General features: G+C 52.0%; 1 protein-coding gene across 4 annotated transcripts; it reads left to right on the top strand.

Moving 5' to 3' along the window:
* The first annotated feature begins 48 nt into the window (after positions 1-48).
* Positions 49-19,193, top strand: Uckl1 (uridine-cytidine kinase 1 like 1). Of its 4 annotated transcripts, none has more exons than XM_051144032.1 (16): positions 49-983; positions 12,589-12,776; positions 12,870-12,976; positions 13,113-13,283; positions 13,364-13,435; positions 14,202-14,391; positions 14,481-14,542; positions 16,415-16,434; positions 17,070-17,168; positions 17,266-17,359; positions 17,471-17,533; positions 17,635-17,757; positions 17,861-17,968; positions 18,055-18,211; positions 18,289-18,366; positions 18,654-19,193. In XM_051144032.1, the coding sequence occupies exons 1-16, from the start codon at positions 871-873 to the stop codon at positions 18,677-18,679; spliced, it is 1,671 nt and encodes a 556-aa protein (XP_050999989.1). In that variant the 5' UTR covers positions 49-870; the 3' UTR covers positions 18,680-19,193. The 4 variants fall into 4 exon arrangements, with proteins under 4 accessions (XP_050999989.1, XP_050999990.1, XP_050999992.1 ...); XM_051144033.1 differs by lacking the exon at positions 16,415-16,434 and adding an exon at positions 15,153-15,169; XM_051144035.1 differs by lacking the exon at positions 49-983 and adding an exon at positions 2,369-4,072.
* Positions 19,194-20,262: the final 1,069 nt, after the last annotated feature.

The raw sequence follows: 20,262 nt of genomic DNA, 5'->3' as shown, positions 1-20,262 counted from the left end.
GTTGGCTAGGTGCCAGCCAGTGTGGCTGGTAAGTAGTGGCAGGCTAGTCTGCAAAGCTCTTCCAAGGTGGCCGGGCTGCTTCTCCTCTGGCCCAAAGGTGACCACCAGCCTAAACAGACCCTCAGTAGGAGGGGCCATCATGGCAGAGCTCCAGGAGGTGGTAGGCATGGACTTAGAGGCCCAAACAAACCCTGGGTCCTTGGCAAAATGCAAAAGTCAGGGTCTCTACAGATCTACCTCTGGCTCAGCGCTTGCCCTGCCCTAAAAATCAGAAGTGCCAAGGGCAGATACTTCATGCAGAACCAGGGTGCACTTTATGTTCCTGCACAGGCAGATAATGGTGCCTCCTGGGGGCTTTGGGTCCTTTGTGTCCCTGTGGTGGTTCTAAAGGGAGAGTTGTCCCTGTGTTCCTGTTGCGTGAAACCCAGGCCACCCCTCATAACCTGACTGCAGCACCTCCTAAACTTTGGGTTTCTTAGTTTGGTTTTAATGCAGTTCTCATTACACAAGTGCATTTCTGGCTATCACTTGTAACCATAGATATACACGCATATATATTCTATCTACAAAGTGTTTTATTTGCAAGATGTTTTGAGGTGAGCTTGGGCCCTGCCCGCCTTGTGATCATCTGTCCCCATCCTCATCCTCTGGCCCGGAGTGGTGCGGTGGTGGGCCGTTAACTGTATGTATTAAAATCACTGTATCAAATAAATGTTTATTGAATTTTTTTTCCAGGGCTTTTGTGCGGCTGAGTTTGTGCTGAGGCTCGGGCCCTTCCCGGGGCTTGCCGCACGGCCTTCTGGGTCTCGTAGTCCGCAGCGTGCATGACTCCCGGCGCGCCTCCCGGGCCTCCGCCAGGTTAGGAACGCCATGGCTGCGCCGCCGGCCTCCGTGGGCGCTGTCCCTTTGCCCCTACAATCCTCTGTGGCTCCAGACGTGCCTGGCCGTCCGGCCGAGCAGAATGAGACTGCATGCGAGGACCGGTAGGCGCGGGCCTGAATAAGGCAGGGGCCGCGCTCGTCTCGGGAGGGGTCTGAGCACGGCTTGCATCCCCTTGTACAGCCCGGGCGGCTCGGCGGCATCTCATCAGATGGGCAGTTTGGTCTCCACAGCCGCATGGATCCTCTCCGGCGCCTTGGGGCCTCCTGAGCAAACCCCTGCCGGGGAACTGGGAGAGGGAGGTGACAGCCGCCTGGAGGGCCCCAGCGGGCGGAAGGCGGAACTGGCCAAAGCCCTAGGATTTGGAGGCGCGGAGAGTGGAAACCTGTTTGACCTGCGTGGCCTGGGTTTCTGTCCCTAGTGGGTGCACACTTGGCTCTGGGCTCTCAGCTGGGCGGTAGGCGTGCTCGACTTTCTGAGTTAATCGAATTTGAGCTCAAAGTCCCACCTGGCGGCCAGTGGTGCTTTTGAATGTAGGATGAGGTGTGATCACCTGTCCCAGAGTTTGGGGGCTCTTGAGACTTTCCTGGTTCTCAGGTAAATGGAGAGGGGGTTGTGGGAGATGAAGGGTCCTTATCTTCGCTCGGCTTTATGATCACTAGTAGCAACGCCGGGCCATGGCGCCAGGGGGCGGTAACAACGCTTGGAACTGCATGTGGCACCTTTTCCGGTCTGATTGCACCAGTTGAAGGCCAAATGTCTTCCGGCTCTGCAGGCCTGAGTGCACCAGTGGGGAAACGATGAGCCCGCATGCCTTTGGGAAGGCAGGTGCTAGCAGTGTCTCTGCTAGTCCATACGCTCCAGGCATTGTCTGGGAGCCTGAAAGGCTTGGTTGGGTTTAACAAGCCTGAGTTTGATGCTTTCTGGTTCAGAAGGTCTCAGTTCAACCAGAAGCGTCTAAGAGACCATGGCCACATAACCTCCAAGGGCTCCTGAGGAGACACCCTGAGAAGATGCCAACTGCCCTGGTGCCTCAGGCACTGACAGCAGTAGGGGAGCGAGTCGCTGGTAGACTTTAAGTCCAACGGTTCTTTCCCCAGCACCTGTCCACACATCAGCCCTCCCACGAGACCTCAGCTGGCACAGCCAGCGGCTTTTGTGTTGATATGCAGAATGGAAATTGGGCTGAGACTGTAGAGAGTGGAGAAAAGCTAGGTGGTGCCCACCCACAGCCTTGGCGTGTGGGGGCAGGTGGCCCCGGAAGCCGGAAGCCTTGATGCCTCTCTGAACCACCTCCAGCCTCTTGTAGGTCTTCCATGGAAGCATAGAGATACGGCTTGACTAGATCCAGCCGCAGCAGAGAGACCCTGAGCCCTTTGGTGGTCCGAGGGATGCGCCTCCCCCTCGTCAGGCCCTGCTGTAGACATCTGATTCTGGTTTCCTTGAGCAGAGCAGCTGTAGCTTTCATAATGTTATCATATGTAGGTTCCTTATCAGCGAGGCGCCTGCTTAGGTCCTCCGTAACCTCTACTTCTCTGATAGAGATTTAGGCCTGTGGCAGCTCCCTGGCTAGTGACTGCATTTGAGCGACAGTTGACAGAGCTGTCACCTAGTGGGTAGCCAGTGGGAAATGAAGACCGACGACCAAGCAGTAGCTTCCAGCACCACGTACCTCAAAGGGAGAAACTTGAGGGATGGAAATCAGGGAGTCTGGTGGCCTACATAAAGATGAAGTTCAAGGTCAGGGTCTGATGTTTTGGGGCCACATTTAATGAATCAATGAGTGGGCCTGGTCTATTCTTTCAGCATTAACAAAGCTAGAATTAAGCCTTCCTTTTCTGAGACCAGCACAATGTCAGCTTCCCACAGACCTATGGCCTGTTTTCTACCCACTGACCCTAACTTGCTGGGGCACTCAAGGGACATGTCAGGGTCCCCTCTATGTTCAGCCAGCCAAGCTAGTGAACAGATTCCCCAGGACTCCTTGACTCTGCACCCCTGCCCAGAGCAAGATTAGCCTCCCAGAGCAATCCTAGGGCATATCCAGCCAACCACCTGAGCATGGAGTCAGAGGGACAGACTCTACAAACACATGCACGTGCAAATACAGATGGCTCTTCCTGGTGGGGGTGTAGACACGCCCTTGAGTTACCCAGGTAGTGAGAGGAGCTGCCTGCAGAGTGGCTCCCTCTCAGGTGTGTGAAGTCCACTTGGGCACGTCCTTCTCCGAGCCCTGCCAGGCTGTCTTGGTCCTGGAGGCTGGCCAGGTAGGATGAGGGTGCAATCCGCCCACCCCACCCCCAGGAAGAACCGACGGCCAGCAAAGCCCTTCCAATTAGATATTGTCAGTAAAGGGATTTCAGCTGAGGCTGGGGCCAAATCCTCCCTTTCTCCCCATGCTGTGGGTAGGGAGGGGGCTGTGTCCTCTACTGGCTGATGAGGCTGGAGCCTCTGAGGTGGGGGTGGGGCAGTTATTCTTGGACGTGCTAGGGTAGGGTTTCAGATTTGTTTATCCTTGTGGGAGGCACCTTGGGGCCCAGGGAGGGGGCACCCAGCTCAGCACGGACATTCAGATCACCTGGCCTGGAGGGGTCTTTCGATTTCATTGGCTTGCTGTGTATACATTGGGAGGCACAAATGTGTTTCTTCCAGGAAATTTTGGGGAAAGGTACCAGTGGTCCTCAGCAAGCCCAGGCCGGTGCACATACCAGTTCATACTGAAGTACCCTTCACACCAACTGGCCAGGGGATTGTGCAGGCCAGTTCAGTACTATTAATATCTAGTGCATGAGCGCTGACTGGGTGATCCTCTTATGCGTGTGGCCTGAGCCTCTGAGACTAGTGTTGAGTGTGTTTCCTTAGTGCAATAAGGCTCCTGGGGCCTCCTCGCTGCTGTGCCCCACCCCTGGATATAGCAAGCTACTTGGGCCAGCTAGGGGTCCAACCCCACCTAGCTCTTCTGCTGTGCTGCCCATAGGAGTGACTCCCCCCATGGAGGGCCAGTTCAGGTCCTTGGAGACAACTGTAGCTCTGAGAGGTAGTGATACCGTAACTGCTAGAACCTAGACTCCACACGCCTGGGACATCCCACTCTGAACCCTCTGTGCCTACCTATGTCCTTGGCCATGAGCAGCCCCCCAGCTTACCCTGGCATCAGGATCTCAGGGTGCTGGGCTCTTGGAGCAGAAAGCAGGTGAGTTGATGCAGAGTCCTCGCTGATGAGAACCCCACTTCCCAATGACACTGACCACTTCTGACTTGTGTGTGATACGTGTCCATGGATATCTGAAAACAAACAAGCTGGCAGCGGGTGCTCCTGGGAGCTGAACGGTGCTTGGGGCTGCAGATGTGGCTGGCTTGGGGCTGTGGGTTATGATAGCATCTTGCATTTGCTATAGCTATGAATTCTGTTAGTACAAGTGAACTTCTGTCGTCGTGGCCAGAAGCCCCTTTGTCTGTTTGTGGATGAGGGATGAAGTATTTTGTGTAACTTTCCCATCAAGGGGTACCTTTTGTGAGAAACGGCGATGCCTTATCTCTGGCTCTAGGAGACCGCTGTTAACTTTAGGGAGGGCAAGGGGGCTGGGCTTGGCATAGACATGGCCTAATATTCTAGTCGGCGTGAGGCAGGTTTCTGGCAGAGTCGTCCTCCCTGACCTGTTTGCAACTGGGCACTCCCCTCACCAGCAGCACAAGCCTTGGAAGGATCTTCATCGAGGTGGCCAAGACCACTGATGGGGAACTGAAATTCCGCCCCCCCCCAGGGAAGCTGGTACTGTGAGAAACAAGGGGGACCAGGAAAACAGCCGCAGCCTATTGCGGCCTTCGTCCAGTTTCTGTCTGAGTGTGTCTTGGCTTTGTGTGCATTTGTGTTTACCACTGGTGGCCAGGGCACAGCTACAGGCAGTGCTGGGAGCACTATCAAGTTGTACTGCCCTTTTGCAAGTCAGATGTTTTGCACTCGGGTAGTTTCCTCCCAGACGCCTAGGGCACTTCACTGGGGAAGGTAGCAGAGGCCCAGTGGGGAGATGACCTGAATTTGTTTTCTTTGTTTGTTTGTTTACTGCAGCCCCCTAGAGCTACCCTGTATATGGTGGCCATGCTGTCTCTAGGGATCAAGGCAAAACCCAGTCTGGAACCCTAGAGAGTCTCTGCTTCTCCCACTATCTGAGGTCCCTGAGCTCTTGCCTACTGGGAAGGGCAGCCCAGTGGATAGGCTTGTTTCATAGATCCATTTGTTTACTGCAGATGGATTAGTATGCCCAGGCGAGCAAATACCTTCCCTCTGTCCAGAGACCTGGGGGATCTCGTTGTTTGTATTTACAGACGACTGAGCCGTTAAGGCAGGCTTGAGTTGGGATGCCTGCGATATCCCTGCAGGCAGCCTATCATTCCTTGTCCTGTGTCCCTCACATGCTGTCTGTCCCTAAGGCCCCTGACTGGCAGACTCTGGTCTCAGTACTCACACAGCCTGTTTATGCCTGGCTCCGTGCTCTCAGCTCCTGCACTGGTCTCCAGAGCAGCGATGGTGAGGCTGCACTTAACAGACTGGTTAACTGTTCCCTAAGCTCATCCTCCGAGCTCTCCAAGGATGGGTGGGTGGCATGGAAACAAGCAGGCTTACTCACTCACTGTCTTTGTCCCCATGGATGAACTCAGTGTGTTTTCTTGATTGGACACTGCTGGCTTCTTTTCATGTTACTCCCTTGTGTCTATCTATGCTGTCCCGCACCCTTCAGAGCCACCAGTGTGACCAGTTACATGTTACATGTTAGGCATCCTTCCTGGCCCCCACTCATGTGCACAGCCACAATCTTTCTGGTTCTAGGAAGGATTATCATTGTTCCCAAACTGGGCCATCTTAGAGGCAGAAAGTTTCTGGAAACTACCATACTGAGAACTGTGAGGCAGCAGCAACAACAGCAGCCAAACCCAGCTTCCATTGGGATAGGAGAGCTCATACTTGTGAAACATCCAAATGGGACAGAAGTGGTCTTCAGGGAAATCCTCATTATTATACCAGTGCATTTGCTTTCAGTTTTTCTGAATACATACGTTTCTCACTGACAATGGTATGAATGTGCATTTGGGTGAACATCTTTTGGGGGTATAGTGGCGATCAGGCCCTTGTGTTAAATATGCACCACACAACACACATTGTATAAGATTTACTGTAGAAGAATAGGGAGAGAATCACAGGGTGGGGTGGAGGGCGCTGCAGGGACTCAGAGTAAGAGAGACAGAGCAGAGCCAAGGATACCAGGCTTTGTCCTTTTTATCTCGGGCCCCTGGTAGTGGTGTCAGGTGATGATGTCAGAGATTGCTAAGCAACCTGGAGAAAATTACATTTTGGTGTGCATTTGAAACTCTTGGGAGAGCAAGCAGAGACAGAAGTTTTGGAGCAAAGAAAAGTTTTAACATGGGGAACTTCCATTTTCCCAATTGCTGGCAATAATGAAAAAGTTCTGTTTTGGGAGCTGGGCATGGTGGTGCGCACCTTTAATCCCAGCACTCAGAAGGTAGAGGCAGGTGGATCTCTGTGAGTTTGAGGCCAGCCTGATCTACAAAGAGTCTAGGATAGCGAAGGCTACACAGAGAAACTCTGTCTCGAATCCCCCTGACACCCCAGCCCCCCACCCCCCGCCCAAAGTTCTGTTTTGGATCTTTGGATCTGTCATTTAAGGGAAGTGAAGGCCAAGTTTGCTTGCAGGGGCATGTAGGCTTAGTAGCCCTAAATGCGGGCATAGGGACTTGAACTTCTCTTGAAGGCATCCCCGAGGGGAACCTGGAGGGTCAGTGAATAAACTATTCCCATGAGGAGAGTAGAAGTCAGTGATCTGTTTGGGTGTCCCCCGGAGCAAGGTTTGACTGAACGGGATTGGCGCAATCTGTTCCAGCAGCTCCTCAGTGCTGGTCGGAGACCAAGGGCGTGGCTGGAGAGCAGACACGGTTACCTAGCGCTAGGGTTTCAAACATGAACGAGGGGGAGGGAGATCTCACCCAAGGGAGAAGGTTCTAGATGAAGGGTTCGGATATAGCTTGGCAAGAACGGCAGGAAGCATTTACATCAATCAGAAGGGAAGACCCAGCAATCAGCCGGTGTTGGATACAAGAATGTAGCAATAGGGTATTTAGAGGAGTCTCAAAACCAGGGAAAGGGGTGGAATCCCACCCTCAGAGATAGACAATAGATGGGAAACTTAGGCTGTTGATTGGCAGTCCTTATCTGGATTCCATTTGACCAGAGAGGTGGATTTCCTGTAGCTTATAAGAATCCTTTTAGGAGCCGGGCATGGTAGTGGATCGCTGAAAGTTCATGGCCAGCCTGGTCTACAAATTGAGTCTAGGACAGCCAGGGCTACACAGAGAAACCCTGTCTTGAAAAAAAAAAATCTTTTTAGGTTTAAAAAAGGACATAAATTTTAGACATGTTAACATCGCCATTGTTTGTAATTTGCAATGCAACACATTGTAGAAAAAGGGAGTAGACATAGACCTTGTGTTACAGAATAGCAGAGGGCGGCAAAGTTTTGAGCTAAAGGCATGAATAATCTTTGAGGTAAACTTAGGAAAGGCAGAAGCCTATGGACCTGTCACCTGTGAAACGGTAGCATGGGGAGGACAGGGGGGACAGGGAGGACAGGGCCCTCCTGTAGAGCAGAAGGGCAACAGCTCACTTGAACTTGATGTTCAGCAGCAGTGCACATCATGGAAAAGGGATTTCTTCCCTCCGTCCAGAAGACTGGGTGTATGTGCGTCAAGCACAAGGAGAAACATTTAAAAGACAGAGCAAGGAAATTCAAAATCTTGAGCTTGGAACTGTGGGGGTGGGTCGTATAGTAAAATGTTTTACTATAGTTTAGATTAATGAATCAGAGCTCCAGTACAGCAACAGCACAGAAACAGAAGAAATAAAACATTCTTTTATACCCTCTGAGCTTCATAACTTGCCTTTATCAACCTTAAAACACCTTCTTTGGCCCTCAAGTACTTTTTTTTAGAAGCTTTCCCCTTTTTTTGTGTTTTTGAGACAGGGTTTCTCTGTGTAGCCTTGGCTGTCTTGGACTCACTTTGTACACCAGGCTGGCCTCGAACTCACAGCGATCTACCTGCCTCTGCCTCCCAAGTAGAAGCTTTCCCTTTTAACTTAACCTTCTGTATCCTTATCTAACTATTTACCATGAGACACAGGTAAAATTGTTGTAAGCAGTCACTGTCCTTTAGCTAAAAGAATGGTAAAGGGCTGTATCCGAGACCTGCCTTTTAAGTCTGGTGAACTCACAGCCATCTGCCTGCCTCTGCCTCCTGAGTGCTGCCATTATAGGCATGAGCCACCACACCCAGCTCCTGTTTGCCTTTTTAAAAAAATATTTTATTACTTTATTCATAGTACATCTCAATTGTTATCCCCTCCCTTGTATCCTCCCATTCCTCCCTCCTTCCCACTTTCCCCTTACTCCCCTCCCCTATGACTGTGACTGAGCGGGACCTCCTCCCCCTGTATATGCTCATAGGGTATCAAGTCTCTTCTTGGTAGCCTGCTATCCTTCCTCTGAGTGCCACCAGGTCTCCCCATCCAGGGGATGTGGTCAAATATGGGGCACTAGAGTTCATGTGAAAGTCAGACCCCACTCTCCACTCAACTGTGGAGAATGTCCTGTCCATTGGCTAGATCTGGGTAGGGGTTCGAAGTTTACTGCATGTATTGTCCTTGGCTGGTGCCATAGTTTGAGCAGGACCCCTGGGCCCAGATCCGCCTGTCATAATGTTCTTGTAGCTTTCTAGGACCCTCTGGATCCTTCTATTTCCCCAGTCTCCCATGCTTCTCTTACATAAAGTCCCAATAGGCTGTCCTCCACTCTATTCCACTCCAAAGGTAAGTGAAGACCTGTTTGCCTTTTAAATAAGAAAGCTAGTATCTAGTAGTTTTAACTAGCTAATGAATTGACCAATGAACTAACATGGCTGATTACTTTAGGTTAAGGAGCTAATTGCCTGTTCTCTGGCTATTAAGCTACCATTAGTTTAGGAGTCAATGTAATCAGAGAACTGAGAAGGATAAATTGTAACCTAAATGAATCTATGTGTCAATCAAAATGACAGAGATGACTTGTCAGTCCATTGTCCACTACCTACCTAGGCAGTTGTCCCAGGCTACTGTGGCACCATGGCACCATGGGCAGAGGCAGTCTGACCATCAGGCACAGAAGATCTGTGGTGCTTTTGTGTGTGTGTGTGTGTGTGTGTGTGTGTGTGTGTGTGTGTGTGTGTGTGTGTGTAAGGAGGGCACGAATAGTATGACCTCACCTTGCTTCCAGCAACATGAGACAGTGACGCTCCAGTGTTCGGTTTGTCCAGAGTTCAGGCTGGGCCCTAGCAGAGGGTAAGATGTTGGGGGCAGTCTCGCCCAGTGGTTAACATGCCACAATCCAGAGTTGAAGTCATTTGTCACTGTGCCCAAATATTCTTGGAGACCTTGAAAATCTCTGCTTTTTATAATAAATTTACACATGCTAATTGCCATATTCATCAGATCTCTGACAAGTTTGAGGGTTAGTGTATATTTGAGGTAAGCAGCCTTTTCTTTAGTTATCTGTTCTAAATTACACCTTACAAATATAAAGCAGAATGTTACGATCTTATTCTATGTTTGACCTTGAAAATATGCACTGGGATTAAAGGTGTGTACTACCACACCTGGCTTACCTTCCAACTTTTTTTTTTTTTCGAGACAGGGTTTCTCTGTGTAGACCAGGCTGGCCTCGAACTCACAGCAATCCTCCTGCCTCGGCCTCCCAAGTGCTGAGATTAAAGGCTTGCCACCACGCCCAGCTGAGCGTGAGCCCAGGTTTTTGTAACAGGCAAGAGAGGCATCTGGCTCCTCTGACCCCAGGATTCGGTGAGCACTGTAGCAGTTGGGTCCCAGCCAACCTGGAACCAGTTGTGGGCCAAAGCCACCCTGCTGCAGGGCTGCTGGCCTGTCGCTGGTGGAGGACGCTGACCACAGGCCTGGACACCCCAGCCCGCCCTCGGGCTCCTGTCCAGTTAGTGCCCGCTGTCAGAGTGGCAGGAGGCAGGGAGAGAGTAGGCATGCGCTTGGGTTTGTTTGAGAGACTCCTGCAGACCCACTGTGGGAGGGGAGGGGCAAGCGAGGGAGAAAGCCGGAACCACACAAGTGAATTTTTAAGTATAACTTAGAATTTACCACAGCAGTGGCGAAAATTGCGGTCTGACATCAGGGCTCGTGCTCCATTGCCCCCAGAGCTGGCGCGCAAGGCAAATGTGTTCCAAAGCAGCCATCGCTGCCATGAGCTTGGACAGGACAGTGGTGGCAGCTGCAGCTTAAAACCAGGTTTTGGGGTAAGAGGCATAGCAAAGTAAAGCGTTTTATGTTCCAGAGTCACTTCAGCAGTATGATGAGACAATTTGGGAACTATCTGTCTCCAAAAAGCTTGGAGGTCTGACTTGCACGAGTGAAGAGAGAAATGCATCCCAGAGGGCTCCAGGGACTAGAAACCAGCCGGCACACGTACTTGCCAGCATCCAGGGCAGAGGCCCTAGAAGCATGATTTTACCGGGTCCCAGGTTTCTGGCGTGCCCTTAGGAGAAGAAAGTCTCACCCAGGCATGGTGTCTGCATTAAAGTCAGTGAAAACAGCTAGAAAGAAAAGAGACCTACCAATCAATTGTGTTGCTGTTGGGCAGAGCAGTGGTTAGCAATTGATCTGTGAAACAGAAGGCGAGTTTGTGGTTGCAGGCAGAGTGTGTGGGGTAGGATTTCTGCATGCCTAGGTGGTACTGGAAGAGCACGTCTCATATGAGCCACCGATGCTGCAAACGCATCACACAACATACATGGTATAAGATTTATTGTAGAAGCCTGGGGGGCGCACCCCAGGGGGACAGGGAGAACAAGAAGGCCATGGACAGCAGCTTTGTCCTTTTTATCCTGGGCCCCTGGTGGCGGAGGCAGGTGATGATGTCAGAGTTTGCTAAGCAACCTGGAGGCAGGCTTGTGAAACTGCTTATATGCTAAAACCTAGACTTGTTTACTAAGCTGTGTTCTCAGCCCCTAAGTGAGCATCCTTCATTTGGCTTTTATGTAAGTGAAACATAGTCCATTATAATGTACTTTTCTCCCCCAAGCGTGTTCCTGTCTGGGCCTGCCAGTCTACGACATTCACCTCAGGCTTACCTGGTACTCCATGCAGTGCTCTAGACTATACCCTCCACTGCAGGAGGCATCCCACATGGAGCTAGCCTGGCATGCCATTTCTTTCTTTCTTTTCTTTTCTTTCTTTCTTTTTCTCCCCTGAGGCAGGGTTTCTCTATGTAGCCTTGACTGTCCTGGACTCGCTTTGTAAACCAGGCTGGCCTCGAACTCACAGTGATCTCCCTGCCTCTGCCTCTCCAGTGCTGCGATTAAAGGCTTGTGCCACCACACCCGGCTTTCCACCTGCCATTTCTATAGGCAGCCCTCCTACCCACCAGACACTCTGACCTGAGAGCTTTTTGAGTAGCTTAAAAGCTGAGACTGGGATCATGTGACCTATCCAAGATTCCTTTAGTCAGTGCCCAGAAAGTACGGCTCATTCCCTTAGCTCATTTGCATCAGGCTGTACCTCAGACAACGGGCAGGTAATAGAAAGGTGGTCAGCACACTGAACCTCTGTAGAAGGTTCTCAGATGTGAAGGCCATGGCCAGAAATGGCTCCCCTTTAGGTAGGGGTGCAGACCAACTGCAATGCTGGAGGCTTCTGAGTGCCAGCCTAGCAGAAGTGATAGGCTACAGGTGTGCACAGGTACAGACTGATCTGGGTTAAGTTTCCCTCTTGCAGCCTTTGTTAGTCCTGGGTCATGATCTCAAACCACCATCACATGCACACATCAGCCAAGACAGGTGGCATTTACAGTCTGCTGAAGGTGTCTGTCATGGAAACACAGGAGTCACATTGGGAAGTGCTTCATAGGCCTTCTAGCCTTCTTTCTTTCTTTTTTTTTTTTTTTTTTGTGGTTTCTTGAGACAGGGTTTCTCTGCGTATCCTTGGCTGTTCTGCACTCACATGTAGACCAGGCTGGCCTTGAACTCACCTGCCTCTGCCTCCCAAGTGCTGGGATTAAAGGCCGGTACCACCACACCCAGCCTGATTGTTTTTTCAAGACAGAGTTTCTCTGTAGTCCTGGCTGTCCTTGACTCACTTTATAGACCAGGCTGGCCTCGAACTCACATTGATCTGCCTGCCTCTGCCTCCCTGAGTGCTCGGATTAAAGGCATGCGCCATGCGCCACCAAAACCAGCCCTTCGGGAGTCCCCCCAGAACATATGTATCTTGTGACTGGCACTTTCACCTCCTGGGGTAACCACCCTGCAGGGGACCGCATAAAGAGTGTGCTATGTTGGGAAGAGGGACACAGTCCTTAGTGGGATCTTCTTTATCCTTAAATATCCATCCCTGGGAATGAGGTCCTATCCACCACAGTCCACACAGGGGAGGGTTGTGGCTCTGAATTTGTGCATATCCTCCTATGTCCCCTTGCTGTATAAACAGTCCGAGCTCTTATGCCCCGATTAACCCCATGGAACAGCTAAAGGTAGGTTTCTTGGGCACACCCTCCCCAGTGGAGCCCACATTGTGCCTGTCCCACTCTGCCGTGACCAGGGAAGTTGACAACTCTTGACTGAGGCTGAGCACATTCCTCTTTGTGGCAGCAATACAGGGTCCTTGGACAGACTTCTCCCACCAGTGGCTACTGCGCGGTCACCCCGGAAGCGCACCACCAGCCAGTGCAAATCAGAGCCACCCCTGCTCCGCACAAGCAAACGTACCATCTACACAGCCGGGCGGCCACCGTGGTACAATGAACACGGCACCCAGTCCAAGGAGGCCTTTGCCATTGGTGAGAGCAGTGTGGGAGGGAAGGCACCTTGGGGGTTGGTCTGCATAGCCAGCCCGGCTTAACTAACTGCAAGATGCCCCCTCCACTCCACAGGCCTGGGAGGCGGCAGTGCATCCGGGAAGACCACTGTGGCCAGGATGATCATCGAGGCACTCGATGTGCCCTGGGTGGTCCTTCTGTCCATGGACTCCTTCTATAAAGTAAGGCTCTGCCCGTCTATCCCAGAGCACCTCCTCCCTGTGACCCCTTAGCCCCCTACAAATATGGGCCTGTGGTTACTGGGCTTCATCATGCACCTCCTCATCCTCACCCCACCCCACCCCACCCCCATCCCAGGTTCTGACACAGCAGCAGCAGGAACAGGCTGCCTGCAACAATTTCAACTTTGACCACCCTGATGCCTTCGACTTTGATCTCATCATTTCTACCCTCAAGAAACTAAAGCAGGGCAGGAGCGTACAAGTACCCATCTACGATTTCACCACTCACAGCCGGAAAAAGGACTGGGTAGGCCCATGGTGTTGGGGCTATGGAAGAGGCTGGAGGGGCCTGAGCTGGACATTAAACCCCTCTGGGTTCCTTTGCAGAAAACACTATATGGTGCAAATGTCATCATCTTTGAGGGTATCATGGCCTTTGCTGACAAGACACTGCTGGAGGTGAGAGCTTGCTGGGAGCACCCACTAGGCCCACATCCCTGCCCCACCCCCACAGCCTCCATGCTTTGTGCTGCCTGAGCAGACAGCTCCCTATCAAGTGCGTCTCCTAGACATTCACAGGCGTGGATGCAACTAAGTGACTACTGCAGTGGGGTGTGGCTTCTGGGGACAGTGGCACCCTCTCTTACCTGCTGGCGGCTGTGCTTCTATCTCCTCTGCCCTTGACATCCTCCCTTGCTAAGGAGCAAACAAGGACAGAAAGCTAGTGAGCTTGAGGGATTTTACTGCAAGGTCTTTAGGATATACTGATTGTGACCTCTAGCCCAGGCCAAGAGGGCTCTTCCCATCCCCACATGGCACCTCCAACCCCCAGGTGGCCCCTTTGGGGACCATCTATCGTATGCTGACTGGAAGAGGCCATGCTCAGAGCTCACAAAGCCCTACTCCCTCTCAGTGTTCCCGGGAGGTATAATGTCATATGTACATCAGTACCATTCCTGCCCCATTTGTCAGGTGTCTCCATCTGTGCCTCTGACAAGTGGTACCCCACACCCACACGCGCATCCCAGTGCACACTTCCTATGAATGCACTCTACGTGCACTAGTGGTCAGGCCAATGGGCGACCTGTGGGGAGCTGGCCACAATGACCATAGGCCCTGAGCTGATCGTGTTGCCACCCTGGCCATATGGGTCCTAGATTCTTTCTGATGGTGCCACTGGCACCTCCCTCAGCACTGTGCATCGGCTTCTTGTCCCCACATCCAGCTCCTGGACATGAAGATCTTCGTAGACACAGACTCTGATATCCGACTGGTCCGACGGCTACGCAGGGACATCAGTGAGCGAGGCCGGGACATCGAAGGCGTCATTAAGCAGTACAACAAGTTCGTCAAGCCTGCTTTTGATCAGTACATCCAGCCTACGATGCGCCTGGCAGATATCGTGGTGCCCAGAGGTGAGCGCCGGGCCTTGTCTTCCTGCTAGTGGGGCAGAAGGGACACCGGGCTTCTTCTGCGTTCTCATCTTCTCTTTGTCCTGCTCCAGGGAGTGGGAACACAGTAGCCATTGATCTGATTGTGCAGCATGTTCACAGCCAGTTGGAAGAGGTTAGTCAGCCAGATAGCACCCAAAGTCCCTGCCTGTTGGTCCCCCACAGAAGCCTGCTTACCCCACTCCTGTACGCTCTGTCCCCTGTAGGTACTGGCTCTCACATGTCCTGAGCCTCCTCCCTAAGCATATTAATCTGGTCTAGCCCTCTGTGATAGGCAAGGGGATTTGACCATGCACGGAAGGGTACACTCCTGTCCCCCCCGCCCCCCGCCAACCCTGTAGGAGTAACAGGGGTGATCCATTACCCACTGGCCTAGGATTGTGGGTTTCAGCACTGAGTCCCAGGTCTTCTCTTTATGAGTGGGTCATTCTACAAGTGATGCTCTCACACTGTAACCCTTGCATTAGGTGGTTTATGGCTGGGCCGTGGGGTCTGACTGCTGTCCTGCCTAGGCACTACAACCCAGAGCCACAGGTTCCAGGCCAGCTGGTCCCCATGTTAGAGGCCCTTAGAAGCTCACCTCCTCTTGCAGTTTGCAGTCCCTGAGCCATTTCCACATGGGGCTGTGGAGTGTCCATCACTGGGGGTTGGGGGTAGCCTGGCTGCTTGCCCTGGTCACTGATGCATCACCCATTCCCTTGTGTCTCCCCGTGTTGCTGCCACAGCGTGAACTCAGCGTCAGGTAAGACTCCACAATGGTCTGCACAGATGGAGGCATTTCCAACATCTACATAGAGCTCCGGGTCAGCTGTCACCTAGCCAAGCAGGCAGGCAGTCCCTATCTACACAGGGGGCAGAGTGGCATAGCCTTGCTGCTGCCCGCCCCCCCCCCCCCCTTGCTGGCAGATAAGAACACTAAGGTACAGAGAAAATAAAGAATTTTCCCAGGGTTATGTATTGCTTGTGCTGGCAGGTTGGTTGTGGAGGCTCCTAACCGGTACAGCCTATCTTGGGCTCCAGCCACAGGGAGCACAGCTGTCCTCCTGGGCCAGCACGACCATGACCATGCATGACCCAAGACAGGGACTATATTGGCATTTTCCTGCGCTAATAAGGCATGGGTCTTCCTCTAGGCTGCTTGATAGTGGCTCTCTTGTAAGGTGAGCCATTCCATGACTCTCCCTGAGGGGTGGGGAATGAGGGCTTGGCTCTGTCTTCTCCACCTCCCCAGGCCCTGCCCTGTGCTGGCTTAATCTTCAAGCTGCAGTGCTGCTTAGGCGAAAGTGATGCTGGCATTGCAGCAGGAGTCTGGGATAGGACTGGGCTGCATCAGCATCACTCTGCTGATCAAAGCCCAGGCAGGGGACTTAGGCAGCACTGGGGATCTACCCTTCTCCCAGGGTTTCCTTAGAAGACCCAGTCAAGCAGCTGTGGGAGCCCTTATGATCCCACTGGTACCCCAGGAATTCTGAGCCAGTGTTGAAAATGCCTCCAGGGCCATCTTCACCGTCCTGCTTCCTGTCCTTGCATGAATCTGTACTTGGCCTCTCCAAGACCAGGGTGTCGCAGGGTTTCTCTGTGTAACAGCCCTGGCTGTCCTGGCGCTCTCTTTGTGGACCAGGCTGGCCTTGATTCTGAGACAAGTTTCCAGACACAGCCAGCCCCACTTCCATTATCTGGTCAGCCAAGGAAGTGGTGACTAGTGGCCCTCTTGGTCTCTTTCAACTCTAGGAAGTTAACTGGTGAGGAGGAAGGAGAAGTGTCTGGGTGTGGGTGGTGCTCCGCCCTCAGGCACCAAGGCTGTTAGCTCCAAGACTGCTGCTAGCCTCCTGCCTCAAGTCTGTAGCCAGCTGGTAGCCACAGAGTCCCTTCTGTGGGGACTTGGCTGCTCTCCCCACTAAGTGTTGTTCTCTCTGTTCTTTTCCACTTTGTAAACCTGTTTCCTGCCTTGTTCCCTCCCTGAACACGCTCTTCACCTGGCGAGCAGAGGAAGCTGCGTTGGGATATGTGAGCAGAGCAAGCTCTGGTTGTGCTGCACTGTGTGCTGCCCCGCACCCTGCACTGCTCCTGCGCCCTGTGCTTCCCTGGCCCCGCCCTTCCGCCATCACTGTTCCTCCCTTGAGCCCCTCCTTCTGCCTCTCACAAGCCCTTGCCCCTTCCCTCTCCTGGCTTCTGTCTTTGGTGGGGCAGCCTTTGGCACTGAGTCCTCCCTGCTTTGCCCTCCCTCCTGAGAGGGAGCGCACACTATCCGGGGATTGGCCTGAATGGAGCTTGACCCTACTGTTGCTCCCAGGAGAAGTTAGGGACAAGCTGTCCATTTGCAGGCTGAGACCTGTTCCCACAGTAAGCTCCCTTCCTCCCCAAGTCTAGTCTCTCCACTTTATCCGAGCCTAGGAGGGGACACCTCATGCCTCAGCTTCCCATCAATGTCCTCCTCACGGAGGCTGGGTTCAGTGTTCAGAACTGAGCACTCTCATTTTTCAGTGATCTCTCAGGTGATAAGGCATCTTTCATGGGTTAGCCATAGTCAGCAGACAGTTCCCACCCTGCATATGCCTCTGCCCCCACAGTGATGTTCAGATGTCCTCTGGGACAAAGAGAGACTTTTGGATAAGATAATGTCAATCAATTTGTATCCCTAGGGCCGCGTTGGCCTCTGCTCATCAGTGCCATCCCCTTCCCCAGACACTCAGTGTCCTCAAGAGTACACCCCAGGTGCGAGGCATGCACACCATCATCAGGTAAGGGCCTGCCAATGGAGTGCTAGCCCCAACCCTGCTACACTCCGTCCCCATGCTCTGGCCTCTCCCTTTCTAAGCTTGCTTGTCCCTCCATCAGGGACAAGGAGACTAGCCGGGATGAATTCATTTTCTACTCCAAAAGATTGATGCGGCTGCTTATTGAACATGCACTGTCCTTCCTACCCTTCCAGGTGTGAGGTTGTGGGGGAAGGAGTGGGGGGTGGCCCACCCTTGCATGTGTGGGCTCATGATGGGGGAGGCTAGGCTGTGGTTGTTCACAGATGCCCCCACTCACTCTACAGGACTGCACTGTACAGACCCCGCAGGGGCAGGACTACTTGGGCAAGTGCTACGCTGGAAAGCAGGTGGGCATGGCTGGGAGTGAAGAGGCAGTCCCTGCTGGGGGAAGAGGCTATGGGTTGGAAGCATCCAGCTTGCAGCTTACTCAGCCGCCCTTCCCTGCTAGATCACCGGAGTGTCCATTCTACGTGCAGGAGAAACCATGGAGCCTGCGCTGCGTGCCGTGTGCAAGGATGTGCGCATAGGCACTATCCTCATCCAGACCAATCAGCTCACAGGGGAGCCTGAGGTGTCCAGCCAGGGAGGGCTGGGGCTTCACAATAATGGCCAACCCAGGGGAAGGGTGGGGAGGCCCGAATCAGAGCCTTACTCTGACCTACTGTCAACTATAGCTCCATTACCTGAGACTTCCCAAGGATATTAGTGATGACCACGTGATCCTGATGGACTGCACAGTATCTACAGGTGCCGCAGCCATGATGGCTGTACGTGTCCTCTTGGTAAGCAGACCTGGGCGGGGTGGGGGGGGGTTGCTGCAGGCAGATTCCCTTGGTGTTGGGACTGATCCTGCTCTCATGTTGCACAGGACCATGATGTGCCCGAGGACAAGATCTTCTTGCTATCCTTGCTCATGGCAGAGATGGGTGTGCACTCTGTGGCTTACGCATTCCCACGTGTGAGAATCATCACCACAGCCGTGGACAAGCGTGTCAATGACCTTTTCCGTATTATTCCAGGCATTGGTGAGGCTGTTGTGGCCCAGGGGGCATGGTTGATTACCCAGGGGGACCCAGTCACACAAGGCCTTTTCTTTTCCTAGGGAATTTTGGTGATCGATACTTTGGGACAGATGCAGTCCCTGATGGCAGCGATGAGGAGGAGGCAGCCGCCTCTATGGGTTAGTTCCCTGTCTGAGCTATTCTTACTTCTACTCAACCCCGTCTCCTGGTCTGGAATTGTAGAGACAACACATTAACTTATTGGAACTTAAAAACGTTACCAATAATATTCAGTTTACACATTTTATAAAATAAATAAAGCTTTAGAAAATAGTGTGGCATAATTATATTCTAGATGAGCTCGGCTGAGGCAATGCCCCAAGGTATATGAGAATGAGGTAAAAGATCTGTCTCTGTCCAGCAGGACAAAGCAGTCTCAGCCCTGCCTTCTCTACTTTCCTTACAGTTGAAGCTTCTTCATTCATTGCCTGATGGTGATAAGGGACGCAGTAGGACCCACTGATGAACCACACAGCTCAGCGCTCAGCTGACCTGGATCCAGAGACAGACACCCAGGGCTTTGAGTGTTATGGGAGGCAGCCTCTGTGACCACTTCTTTCAGGCACATTTGTACTACCAAGGGACCCATCAGAAGTTGGCTTGTGGCAGCTGTGGCGAGGACTGAGCAGCTCCAAGATGGCCAGAGCCTCAGGTTCTCAGAACCAGAGTCTCATTCGTGTCCAGCTACACCTGCTGCTAGTGGACTCTAGAGGTTAAGCCAGGCTTCTCTGGCAACTGCCAGGCACCTGCCTTCTGCCATGTTGATTCTGTCCCAATGAGGTGACCAACATATGGACAGCTACTGGATATGAGCTATGGGTCTCAGAGCCTTTTCAAGCCTGGTGTGGGCCTTTTTCCTGCTTGTCATTAGATCGAGAAAGGAAGCTGTTGGGTGGAAGGCAGCCCACAAAAGTGGGGAGATGAGTGGTTTGTTGCTGTTAATTTTAAAGGTAGGGTCTAATAAATGTTTATTATTAGCCCTGTAATTGTTATTATGGCAGTACTTTCTAACCTGCTAGCAATGAAAACAGAGATACCTATTAATATTTAAGACTAAGCCTTTACCTGGGGTAGGGCAGACATTACCTCCTAAAGCTATCCTCCAATAACGCCTCGTCTCTATCCCATTCCATTTGCTTCTAATAATTTCTATTTGGGCCACCTCCCATCCATAATCCCCAAATACTTGCTAATGTTCTGCCTCTCTTTCCATGTGGAACTCAGAGTCCCTTCTCTGGGCCACGTGGCTCTATTTCTACTCCATGGTGATTCTTCTCCTTCTTCTCTCTCAGTCTGTCCTGGAATTCCCTCTGTAGACCAGGCTGCCCTCAAGCTGAGAGAGATCCACTCGCCTCTGCCTCCCGAGTGCTGGGATAAAGATGTGTGCGACCACAGACCAGACTGTTTTGATACAAGGTCTCACGGCATAGACTAGCCTGGCTCAAACTCAGAGACCTGAGTGCCTCCACTTCCTAACTGCTAGGATTAAAGGTATGCACAAACAGACCTGTCTTAAGGGCCACCTGTTATTAAATCATATTATGTTACATGGCAGAAAATGAAGTTAATGAATCTGGGCAGAATTGCAAACTGTTGAAAGCTGAATGGAAGTTAGACTGCAGGCGATTTAGTACAGCATAGCACGATCTATGAAAACACTTGTAATCCAATGATATACTGTACTTATGGAGCCAACACTAGCAAACATGAAAGGGAACAAGTGACTAGATACACTAGGGGCTACCTTAGGGAGAGACTAGGCTGGGAAAAATACAAACTGGTCTTCAACATGCTGTTTTCTTCCTTTATGGGGATCTGAACCAAATTGCGTAGTCTTAGATCTGAGGGGAAGTTCTAAGGTGTTTGCTATTCTTGCTACTTTTAGGCTGCTTTCTACCCCCAAACATGTTTTTTCAAATCTTCGAATCTTATTTTCATTGTTTTTAAATCATGTGTATATGTTATCTACATGCAGGTGTCTGCAGAGGCCAGAGGTGTTGGATCCCCAGGAGCTG

This window comes from Acomys russatus, chromosome 4 (genome assembly GCF_903995435.1).
Source record: "Acomys russatus chromosome 4, mAcoRus1.1, whole genome shotgun sequence".
NCBI classification, from domain to species: Eukaryota; Metazoa; Chordata; class Mammalia; order Rodentia; family Muridae; genus Acomys; species Acomys russatus.
The sequence above is the reverse complement of the archived record's forward strand: the minus strand, read 5'-3'. Positions and strand labels throughout refer to the sequence as shown.

Coding starts and splice junctions, on each gene's coding strand:
- Uckl1 (XM_051144032.1), top strand. CDS start 871: ATGGCTGCGCCGCCGGCCTCCGTGGGCGCTGTCCCTTTGCCCCTACAA. Junction 12,977..13,112: donor CCATGGACTCCTTCTATAAA/GTAAGGCTCTGC, acceptor CCCCCATCCCAG/GTTCTGACACAGCAGCAGCA. Junction 14,392..14,480: donor AGATATCGTGGTGCCCAGAG/GTGAGCGCCGGG, acceptor GTCCTGCTCCAG/GGAGTGGGAACACAGTAGCC.